Source organism: Limulus polyphemus, unplaced genomic scaffold, assembly GCF_000517525.1.
Source record: "Limulus polyphemus unplaced genomic scaffold, Limulus_polyphemus-2.1.2 Scaffold4824, whole genome shotgun sequence".
NCBI lineage: Eukaryota > Metazoa > Arthropoda > Merostomata > Xiphosura > Limulidae > Limulus > Limulus polyphemus.
In genome coordinates, this window is record NW_013670434.1 from 67657 (window position 1) to 80009 (window position 12353).

General features: G+C 32.2%; 1 protein-coding gene across 1 annotated transcript; it reads left to right on the top strand.

Moving 5' to 3' along the window:
- The first annotated feature begins 2006 nt into the window (after positions 1–2006).
- On the top strand, positions 2007–9041 carry LOC111088944 (4-coumarate--CoA ligase-like 9). The gene is made up of 3 exons (XM_022400343.1): positions 2007–2012; positions 6411–6675; positions 8286–9041. The coding sequence occupies exons 2-3, from the start codon at positions 6414–6416 to the stop codon at positions 8408–8410; spliced, it is 387 nt and encodes a 128-aa protein (XP_022256051.1). The 5' UTR covers positions 2007–2012; positions 6411–6413; the 3' UTR covers positions 8411–9041.
- Positions 9042–12353: the final 3312 nt, after the last annotated feature.

Sequence of the window (12353 nt, forward strand, 5' to 3'; positions counted from 1 at the left end):
AATCTAAGCTCTTAGTAACAATTTTTTTATTCTTTATGCTGTTTATAATATCTACTAGAAATAATATATGTCATACTAATGAGATTCTTAATTACACACAGATGACAAACTTTAGGCACCAACTGCTATAATGAACGTACAACCTTGTAAAAGTAGGCTAACGGTAAACACTGATGCTAAAACTTTTAATTATTATTATAAACAGTGGGTTGGGCGTTGCCTTGCGGCTAGCTTGCAGGTTTAAGGATTAAAAAAGTTCTAAGTTCGACCAATGATATACCGGCTCAACACTTTCAAACTCAGCTGTTGTCATGTTATGAATCCAACAACCATTCCCACTATTCAGTAAAAGTAGCCTACAGGCAGTGACTGCTATTGACTATAGTTATCTTTATCCTGGTTCTCCGACCTGACTATTTAATCATATGATGTTGCTCAGCTTAAAGGTGCTAGAAAATATCAAAATTTAAATATTTCCATCTAACAAAGTGTAATGTTTATTCAAATTCATGTTCTACTGTGGATTAATATTAGCATATTTTCTATTCAAGTACGGCTGGAACAAAAAAAATGTGACTTTTTTGAATAAAAGATGGCAAAAATGTTATCAAAATACATTGTAGTGTAAAGCGAAGTAAAGTGCCAGAAAAGGAACAATTCTGTTTTTACATTCATGGACAAAAACGGACCACTTATGTGTGCGAGAAACTATGAACACTCGTATCGTGCATGCAGTGATTGCAAGAATAAAACAGTAATTTTGTAAATAATGGTAACAACATTTCTGAACATCTTTAATCACGCTAAGAAAGAGGTCCTGTGAGCTCCTTACCTTCCTAGGTCTTATTACCAAAACCACGTCAATAATCATACATAAGGTTATGGTTAACGGGATCAAATGTGGCACAAGTGCTCAGATAATACTGAAATACTTCCTGTCGACAATACAAAAATTTTAGAATATGTTACAATTTTCAAGAAAATCTAAATTTAATTTTTTTATTTCTAAGTCTTTCAGTATATCCTTTAGATTTTTGTGAAAGAAAATATAACTATTTTTCCTCATAGTTAAGATTTTAAATGTAGATGCGTTTTTAGAAAGCTTAAAACCCAAAAGATTAACTCCTATACATATGAAACATTCTATCGTCATTGTTACTGTTTTAATCTCTTCTGTGTCAGCCTTTTTTTTTCTCTAAATGAGCTTTAAAAAGTCCGTTTTGTTTTCATTTTTGATAGCCCACACTTATGTATTAATGAAACAAAAATTATTTGATAATACGTTATTATATTTCTGTACAAAACTTACTCGATAAATAAGTGTTATGTACCTGGGTTTATATGTGATATGTATTATTTTAGTGAAACTACCGAAAAGAGGAGGAGTGTTTTTCGTTTTTTTTTTCTGTTTTTGTTTTTGTAATCAAGCACAAAGCTACAAAAGGGGATATCTGTGGTAATTTTTATAAGCCTTCAAACTTACTGCTGTGCCACCGCGGGCATTCCGTTTTCTTATAGAAAAGATGTTCACGACAAAACCGCGAGCTCGTGAATGATTGTGTATTAGGGAGTTGTTCTACCTTTAGGTAACTTTACATATATTAGAGGCTTTAGTTTTTAATTTAGGACTGATGTAATTAAAATTTTATCATTATTAAAATTAGTATGGCATGTTAATTTAAATGGTGCATATGACTAAATTATATTAAGTTTTTATGTTCTATTAATTTTGATAAATCCTTAGGTCGAGCTTCTGGTTTTTGTGTTCATAAGAGTGGACAAAATCCTATAAAATGTTTTTTTATTAATTTCAATTGTATTAGTTTCTTTAACTTACAGGAACTATGGAATAGCATGATAATATTTAGTCCGGTTTTCTGAAAAACCTGGGGGTTGGCATGATCTATTGGTTAAGGCGATCGACTTGCAACCTGATGGTCAGTGAACATGCTCGCCCGTTCAGCCGTGAAGAAGTTGTTAATGTACAGTAGTTCAAACGTTGACGGTGGGTGGTGTTGACTAGCTGCTAAATTGGGAATGGCTAGCGCAGATAGCCAGCTTTGCGCGAAATTAAGAAATCAAACTGAAATACATTACAACTGTTTTAGAACATCTTTTGGTTAAGACTTCAGCTACAGATATATTTCTCAGAAATCTAGAACAAATCAGAAAAAATAAAATAAACAGTCAAGGGCATTCATCGTCCTTATGGCTACTTTTACCGAGGAATGGATTGACTGCTAATTTTACAACGTGTAAACAGTTGAAAGTGCTGAGTGTTCAGCGGCACATGGCAGCTCACATATTTGACCTTTTAACCCCACAGCCTTGAATGCTAACCAGTAAACCGCGCCTAGCCCACTGTTTATAACAGTAATTGAAGTTTCAACATTGATGTTTATCATAAACCTGCTTTTACAGGAGTAGATACACACTCTTTGGTACCCTGTGTTTTTCATTTGAAATTAATCAAAATTTTACTGACAGGAGATAAAATTAATAGTAGTTCTGAATAGTTTAGTAAAAAGGCATAAAGTATCAAATTTATTTTACAAAATAATACAATTTCTATATTTATTACCAAGGAATGTATATAAGATGAACGCAAAATACCTCGTATTCCACAAATTAATGTTAAAAAGAAATTAATTACTTCAGTATTACTTATACTAGATAACGTACGATCAAATTTAAGATAAAACTAATGAAATCAATTGGACGTATGTTTTCATACGTAGATTTAAGATACATTTTTTAAACCACGACCAATAATTAAACATTTTGTACCGAAAAGTTCCCCTCATGAAGAAACATTCCTCCCTTCTCCCTTTCATTAATATCAATGCAATCCATAGTTGAGTGTATGGCATTTGAGAAACTATACCATCAAGATTAATTTATCAATATCCTCCCTGGTGACAAATATAGAGGTCATTGTGATGATATGTCGAATAGAGAAAAATATGGCAAGGCCTCCAGTTGTGTGGTGAATAGCATGACCTCAGAAAGAGTGGATTGATGACTCACAAGAAGAGCTAATTCAGCAAGAAGAGTCTATCAACAATTTCCCTTTCCTCACCATGAGTTTACAAAGATGTTTCGTGTAGGCAGATACAACTGGGAACAGTAAAATAAACACAGTTTAACTTAACATTTTTTTAAAAGAAACAAATCTACAATTACAGTGAAAAAACTAGATCTATGTGGTAAATTTTTCGTTAGCTTAGTTTGTGCACAACATTTCGGTATCGTTTTTTTCTCCTTTTTTACTTTAATTAACTGATCAAACGTTATATGGGAAACCTGGAACGTTGATGCGCTATCCGTCCCTAATTTAGCAGTGTAAGACTAGAGGGAAGGCAGCAAGTCATCATCACCCACCGCCAACTCTTGGGCTACTATTTTACCAACGAATAGCGGGATTGCCCGTCACTTTATAACGCCCCCACGGCTGAAAGGGGCGAGCATGTTTGGTGTGCGGGGATAGTGCTACGATACTGTATTCAAATGCACGCATTTCTTCATCGAACTTATTATCCTAACAGAAAGTTTCTCTGTTTCTTTTACAACTGGTGGTTACGAATCCAAGTACAACTTCAAGCAAAGGTACAACAAGCGGCTATGAACCAAAATACCACTTCAAGAAGCAAAAATATGAAGATTATTATAAAATCACAGAATTTTATCAACCATGTCAGATTTTGGTTTCTTGCTAAAATTAACGCAACCATCATCTATTATTTGTAATACTTTGTAACTATGATGTATACTACTTTTGAAAGTCTTCTAGTAACTATTATTAATATTACTTTTAAAATTGATCTAATAACTATTATTTATATTATTTTTAAAAGTGTTCTAGTAACCATTATTTATATTACTTAAAAAGTGTTCTAGTAACCATTAATTATTTTACTTTTAAAAGAGAAAATGAAAGAAATTGTTCACGATTATGTTAATATTATAAAACAAAAACTATAATAAAATTAAATCTAAGTTTTACGAGGTAAACGTGAACCTGAAAGCTTTTTTATTTATTGTAAGTTTTGCTTTGCCTTAACTTTGGTTTTAATTGAAGACTTGGAAACTGTTTGATTACAAGTAATTGTAAGCATACAATGTAAAATATGCACTTTTGATAATGTAGAAATAAATTTTCTTTCTTAGGTTTTAACGAACAGGGCCAATAAGTAAAAAAAAATGCATTCTTATGTTGTTTTATTTACCGCTGTCTTATTGATTTCCTTAATACTTTTCATGTGTTAAGATTTCTGTTTATAAACACGTCTCTCACGTTTTAATCTAAGTTAAAAACCTTTAATTCAACTGATTAGAACACTTTTAAAAGTAATATGAATAATAGTTACTAGAAGACTTTCAAAAAGTAGTATACATCATAGTTACTAGAACACTTTTAAAAGTAATATGAATAATAGTTACTAGAAGACTTTCAAAAAGTAGTATACATCATAGTTACTAGAACACTTTTAAAAGTAATATGAATAATAGTTACTAGAAGACTTTCAAAAGTAGTATACATCATAGTTACTAGAACATTTTTAAAAGTAATATAAATAATAGTTACTAGATCACTTTTAAAGTAATATAAATAATAATTACTAGAACACTTTGTTAAGCTCAGTTTAATTTTATTCAGGTAACCTTTCATAATCTGTATACCTCGCACGTAAAACTCTCCACATTCATTTGCACCAAGAGTTGCACCGGTTGTGACGTCTATCACCTGTAACCGAGAACAATAACTGTACATTTCTGTACCATATTCTAGTTTCTTTCTTTAAACCTTGTTTAACCAATAATAACATTTAGTAAGATGTTCCATATTACTATGAATGGTAATGTTGTTCTTCAGAAAAATAGATAATGATATAAATATTTAATACTATGTGTCATAATAATATATAGATATATATGTAAAGCTATTGTCAGTATTGCGAGCAATATAGTTGGATGGTGAAAATAAATACTTTTGAGCAGAATGTCACTCGATGTCTCAGTGGTACATCTCTAGGCTTATGACATAAAACATCGGGTTTCCACACCCACGATGGTCTGACCACAGATAGGATAATGGACACCAACAAAGAAATAAATCTTGAACAAATTTTAGATATTAGTTTTAATTACATACGTGTAAATATTTTAATACATTATTTGTTTTTATTCTTCTCGTTGAACATAGAAAGCCAGAAATTTCATTCAGAAAATATTAAAAGTTAAAATACATTTGTGAAACAAAAACTTTGCCTACTATCTAATAAAAAGTAATCAAAGGAACACGATATTGAACGATTATTGTTTTATAATAATTATTAAAATTTCCAGTCCTTCTGCTTATAAAATATTGGTCTTTCAGTTTGTTAAGAAAATTTCATCTTGAAGCAAAATATTTGGGAGGACAGGAACATTTTGTCCTAGAATTTTATCAAAAACGTAGATAGATTTACCTGTCACACACCAACCGTCAGCAGTGATTGTTTTTGACGTCATTTTCAAAGAACTGTTACTATACATGTACAATTTATAAAAATATACTTGTATAGTAACAGTTCAAAAATATAATTGTATAGTAACAGTTCAATAATATACTTGTATAGTAACAGTTCAATAATATACTTGTATAGTAACAGTTCAATAATATACTTGTATAGTAACAGTTCAATAATATACTTGTATAGTAACAGTTCAATAATATACTTGTATAGTAACAGTTCAATAATATACTTGTATATAACAGTTCAAAAATATACTTGTATAGTAACAGTTCAATAATATACTTGTATAGTAACAGTTTAATAATATACTTGTATAATAAAAGTTCAATAATATACTTTCAGAAAGTATCTAAAACATGCGATAAATATATTCTTGACTTTCTTGTGACTGAACAATGACTGAAAAAGAACAATACATCTCTTCATGACCACAACAAAGGATTCTGTGTAAATGTTGGTTTTGTCTGTATTGGTAAAGCTAAACTGAATTTTAAAGTGATCTTCGTTTATTTTAAATGACTTAAGCAAATTCTAGTTGGCTAAGTTAAGATGTTACCACCTCCCACGTGCACCCACATATACGTTATGATGTCCTTGCTGTAAGCTTGTGAGCTTATAACACTAAAAATCGATGTTCTATACCCGGGTTGTTCACAGCACGGATAGCCCACTGTGTAGCTTTGTTTGTATTTATCTAAAAGCACTGCACTTTTTAATACAAATTCCTTATCTTAATTACTATACGGAAACAAGGTGTATTTATAAGACATTCAACAAAGATAAACAATAATTATATTAAGTATTACTTTTGTTCTTATATTCTAAAATACCTGTTATAATTAGATGTTAAACGGATAAGCCTTATTTGCCAAAAGATGGTGTAGTAAATATAAGTGTATGTCTACAATAGGAGACTACGGATATTATGACTCGGATGGAAACCTGTATATTACTGACAGAATAAAAGAAATGATCAAGACGGAATTCCACCAAGTTTCTCCAACAGAAATTGAGTCATTGTTGTGCAGTCATCCTGCTGTTGATGACGCTGCTGTAATTGGAATAGTGGATTCTTCCTTGGAGGAAGTTCCACGTGGCTATGTAGTGTTGAAACAAGGTTGTAAAGTGGAGCTAGCAGAACTTATTCAGTTCGTGTCAGGTATAGTCTAAGTTATTAATTTTTATGGTCTAAGTTGAACTCTTTCGGTAATTTGTACTTATGTAATATACAGTATCTCAGGAGTGGCGTTTAGTTGTATAATAAAAGAGAAACGTATTTAATAATATAAATTAGAATATACAGCTAGTAAAACAACTGAATGTTTGATCATCATCACATTTGCTACGAATCCTCCATTCTTATAAATCATAGTACATTACTGATCGATTTTCTCAGACAATCAAACATAAAATAACACAGTTAATATATCCTACAGTTAAACATGTTCATATTATTTGGCAACACCTTACTTTTCTTTTCTTATTTTGTTCGTAAAATGGAACATATTTCAGCACGAAAGCAAACTATATTTTAAATCCATATTATCTATCTAGCAAAAAACAAAACATTGGGTTTTGTTATCTATAAAATTGCAAGACGAGATTTTATTTCGATAAATTATTGAAAACATTGAGAATCTTTGTAGGGTTAAAGGCCAGACATCGGGTTTTAATTATTCGATACGTACCTATGAACACCTAAAAACTTCATTGCCTATTTTTATCATTATGTATGAAAACATACTTTTCTTCTTTATATTCGATGAGAACATACACAACTATTCTGTAACTCGACTCCTACACTCATCTTTGTACATTCGATGAAAGATTAATCCCATATTCTACAAATTGACTCCTACACTCTTCTGTTGTACATTCGAGCGTGGCAATCAATCTCATTAAGATTTCTAATTAATTTTTTTTTACAGGTTACTTCTTATGATACATTTTATTCTGGTCACTACTTAATTGTTTTTACAGGATAATACTTATGATACATTTTATTCTGGTTACTAATTAATTTTTTTTACAGGTTAATTCTTATGATACATTTTATTCTGGTCACTAATTAATTATTTTTTACAGGTTAATTCTTAGGATACATTTTATTCTGCTTACTAATTAATTGTTTTTACAGGTTACTTCTTATGATACATTTTATTCTGGTCATTGTCTCGAGTAGTAAACTTTTCCCAATCTCTAAATTTAAAATTCATATAACTTAAGTACTGTGTAATTTATTGTAATGTATACCATGTAAGCTTACATGAAGTAAGAAAACTCAAACCTTTACTGCTTATAAAGTGAAGTATTGTGCAATATTAGCCACGGTTAACTTTGTAATAAAAGTGTCATCCGACTGAAGTTTCTGTGATTTTAAACAAAGCTTTTTCATTGTTTTGTTTTTATAAAGTCACTTTTATGGCAAACAAACGCATGTGGTTTCCTAGTGCTCCAGTTAACCAGTTGATAATTATAACAAAGCCTATCTCTTATCCAGATATTAACTGATATAACACCCACTCCTTAACAAACTGTTAACTGAAAAAAAAATCTATTTTCAAGCAGCTGTTAACTGCAGTGAAACTCATTCGTTACCCAGTATTAACTGCTATGACACCCAATTATTTTCCTTTAGCTTTTGTTGAAGACACTGGGTATCAAATGTAATAAGATTTTAATAATGTGATAAATTAATATCCTTGCAAAATGTATAAGCAAATAACTATTTTATTAATTGATTGAAGTACATTTTTTTTTCTTTCTTAGATCGTGTATCGCATTACAAACGCCTCAGAGGAGGACTGGAAGTCTTGGACCAAATTCCTCGATCTCAAATGGGAAAAATCCAACGTAAATTATTACAGGAACGTTACTACCAAACCTATAAATAAATAAATAACTCCTGGGATTGTCGTCTTCAAAAATTTTGTCTCCTATTCCATCAATGACAATGTTGAAAACTAGCGATTAATATTTTGGTTTGCCGATTGAGCTACAATATTCACAATATCGTTTTTTGTTATAATTTCGTTTTTGTTCTTTTGTTTTCTACGTAAAATTAAATGTATAATTTTACGTATAAAACAAAAGAATAAAAACGAAATTTCTCCAACGTACTTACTGAATATCCTCGTTTAGCTTCTTAGAAATCAATATAAACGCTGTTCTTGATCTAAGTAATGTTAATGCTATAATAATGTTAAATCATAATATTTCTACAGATATAAAATAAATTTAGGCGTAATGTTCTCTCGGACATTCCATAATCACAATAATATAAAAGCATTTTCTATGTCTAAGATATTTGGTGATCATATCGTCATATGTCACCTGCACTTTACTTCATATATTTCGCAATCAGATCAATTATAATACCTTCATGTTGGTTCAGATATTTGACAATCAGATCGACATGTAATAGCTATACTTTTATTGGGATATTTTGTGAATCAGAACAACATATATTACCTGCAATTTGATTCAAATGTGTAGTAATTAGATCGACATAATAAAGACTTTACTTTGTTTCAGATGTTTTTTGTGAGATCAATATGTATTATCTGCATTTTGGTTCAGATATCTTACAATCAGATCAATATGTAATTTTAACACTCTTATTCAGGTATTAGGTCATAAAGTCAACATATAATACATTTGAAGTAATATATCTAAATATTTAAGTGAAAAACAAAAGAACAACAACATAAAAAGTAATACCGCCATCGTAATTACTGAATATCATCATTTGATTTCTACGAAATCTGGAAAATTATATTAAAACCTAAAAACGTGTAATACTAATGCAATATTTGTTAATCATATATAATTGGATACATGTCGTTCCCTTTTCATTTTCATTTTATGTCTGATGTGTTCGGGTTTTCTTTTTCTGCTTTCTAAGAGTAAGCTCTTATTTGATGATCGTAATATTTGTAGCAATACAAAAATATTTCATGGATACAGTTGTTTCGGAAATTCTAGATTTAGCCTAATATAAAGACGTATCCACTGGTTCAGCAATTTGATACTCAGATTGATATGTAATACCTGCATTTGGAGTAAAATATCTGGTAAACAGATCAACACATAGAACCTTTCTTTACAAGTTACAGCTTTAACAGTAAGGAGTATTTTTAAACAGTTGCGACGTTTCGATCGCTAATGCTTGTTGCCTGTTTTAAAATTATTCTTCCTTAATATAGAAGATCTAGCCGTGACTAGGATATTCTGGTGTTCATTGATCTCAGTCTGGTGTTCATTCAAATTATATCACAATACTAATGTCTGGCATTCAATAGTATTTTGAGTTAACTTACGCGTACTTAGGCTTTATTATCCTTAAATTACATTTCTACAGTAATAGTTTTATCTATATTATGCAGAGGGTTGAGAGACTTAAATAAACACAGTTGAGATTATGAAACTTAGTAAACCAATATACAAATCGTGATGGAATAGCATGTACTAAAACTATATCGATACAGTAAGGCGTTTAGTAGGTCCAGAAGATGTGTTCAGATAGGAGTTTTAGAATTTTCTAGAAGAGATAGTTCATGTACTCAACGTAATTAGAAAACAAAAGAAAACAGATTAGACTTCACGTGTTCTTTTATAAGGTGTTCTAAACGACCTCTCTTTGTTCTCACATAATCTCTTCCATATCGAGAAGAAACATAAACAAACAACATAGGAGCTTTTAAGCAAGTTAATTGTGTCCTTAATATTAAAAAGGTTTTTATTTCTAAATACCGATTTTAAGGCTATACACATTCAAATTCGTGTATAGTTTCAATTCGAGAAATTGTTTATTTTACTTTTCAAGTTATATCTGTCTTTACCTATAAACTGAAGTCTGACATAAAGTGATAGTTTGTGTAGAACAACGAAAAATAAATCACTTTAGGATGAGTGGATACTCCATTTAAGAGACGTTTTTAAATGTTATCAGGCCCGGCATGGCCAGGTGGTTAGGTCGCTCGACTTGCAATCTGCGGGTTCGAATCCCCGTCCCACCAAACATGACGTGACGGTCAATCCCACTATTCGTTGGTAAAAGAGTAGCCCAAGAGTTGGCGGTGGGTGGTGATAACTAGCAGCCTTCCCTCTAGTCTTACACTGCTAAATTAGGGACGGCTACCGCAGATAGCCCTCGTGTAGCTTTGCGCGAAATTCAAAAACAAACAAACGTTTGGGTTTACTTTCTTTTAGTAACGAGCTTTAAAATCTCTTACTGTTTCATTTTAAATAATACATGAAAATATGTTTACACTAAATTTCTAACCATTTTGCTTGAACTAAATATAGAAAATCTGAATATTCTGATTTTGATGTATGCTACTTCAATATTGAAGTGATGAAGAGTGGCAAGCAATAATATATTATAAATAAGACTGATAACAATTTAAAAGGATATTCATTAATTCACGAATTGAATGTATCGAAAGATTCAAAAGCATAAACATACCAAACTGTTATTAATTTTAACTCCTTCCTAAACCACTAGTTTAGTTTAAAACATGGTAGTAATTTAGCGTTAAACCAAAGACCCTAACCTAGGGTTCGAGATTTGGATACCAGGGTGGTCAGAAAGAAATTTCTCTTCATCCTACTCGTGAAATATGTTTGAATAGACAGACATGGTTGGAAGAAAAATTATAGCAAGCAAAAACCGAAGAGGAAACCGCAGACGCTAACACTGTATTTTATATTTACATTTTAACATTTACCCAACGGCCAATGTTGGACTTATGGTCCTTCAGAGCGGCGGGAGATCTATAAATCCGTTTTATAGCAACGTGAAGAAGGGGGGAAAGGGTGGTCTGTCAGGAGGGCTACCATGCTAAAAAATCCGTCATGGTGAATATACACGACTGAAGGAGGTGAGTGGATCTGGGAATGAGTCTTCATCTTCACTGATTGAGAGGAGAATGGAGTTTGTCGGTGTGGGTGCTCGGCGATGGGGAAGATTCAGTGAAAGTGTATATCCTTAAAGCATAGGTGGGATAGACGGCGAATCGTAGGCAGACGGCTTGGGTTGGAAGGACGGAGTCGTTTGAGAGACCTAGGTGGCTGGGTGTTATCGTTGGTGGGTTCGGTAGGCGGCAGGTAGCTATTTTCTTCCTGAATGGTTTTGTTTGTACAGACTGGGTGGTTGTAGTATTACTGTCTGTCATGGTAGAGACATCTCGAGTATTAGACGAAAATGATTGAGTGCTCTGGTCATTGGCTGGAGCTGAATTCCGAATTTGAGTTGATTGGTGAACAGATGAAGGGGTGGTGCGTGTGATTGTTTCGTGATGTGCTGTTCGGCGATCGGTACGTGAATAGCGGGGCTTGGAACAGGGAGGTTTTTCTATGTAGTTTTTCTGTTCTGTAGTGACATAAGCGGTAGAAAACACCATGAGTAAGACTATAATTTGAAACTTGCTGAGATGTTGTTGTTATTTCGATGAAATGAGATATCTTCCCGGTAGTTCTTGATTTAATTGAACGGGCTGCACGAAGTTGCATATTTAGTTTCTGTTCGACGGATTTTCTGATGGTTTATAAAGGGATCGACACCCCCCCCCCAGTAGCACAGCGGTATGTCTGCGGACTTACAACGCTAGAATCCGGGATTAGATACCCGTGGAGGGCAGAGCTATGTGTAGCTTTGTGCTTAACTTAAAAGCAACAGACTCCTCTTAGAAACTTGGTGAATAGATTACAGCTGCTGAGGGGTATGCTGCATGAAACTGGTGGACTGGTGTTCCATAGGCTACAGAGGTATTTTAGGGTGTTATTGGAAATGGGTTGGAGAAAACTTCCGCCCAGTCTTAGGATTCTGGTCTTGAT

What these genes read in the sequence shown, in the direction of transcription:
- LOC111088944 (XM_022400343.1), top strand. Translation starts at nt 6,414, where the DNA reads ATGTCTACAATAGGAGACTACGGATATTATGACTCGGATGGAAACCTG. An exon ending in ACTTATTCAGTTCGTGTCAG is followed by an intron (nt 6,676 to 8,285) that starts GTATAGTCTAAG and finishes TTTCTTTCTTAG; the next exon opens with ATCGTGTATCGCATTACAAA.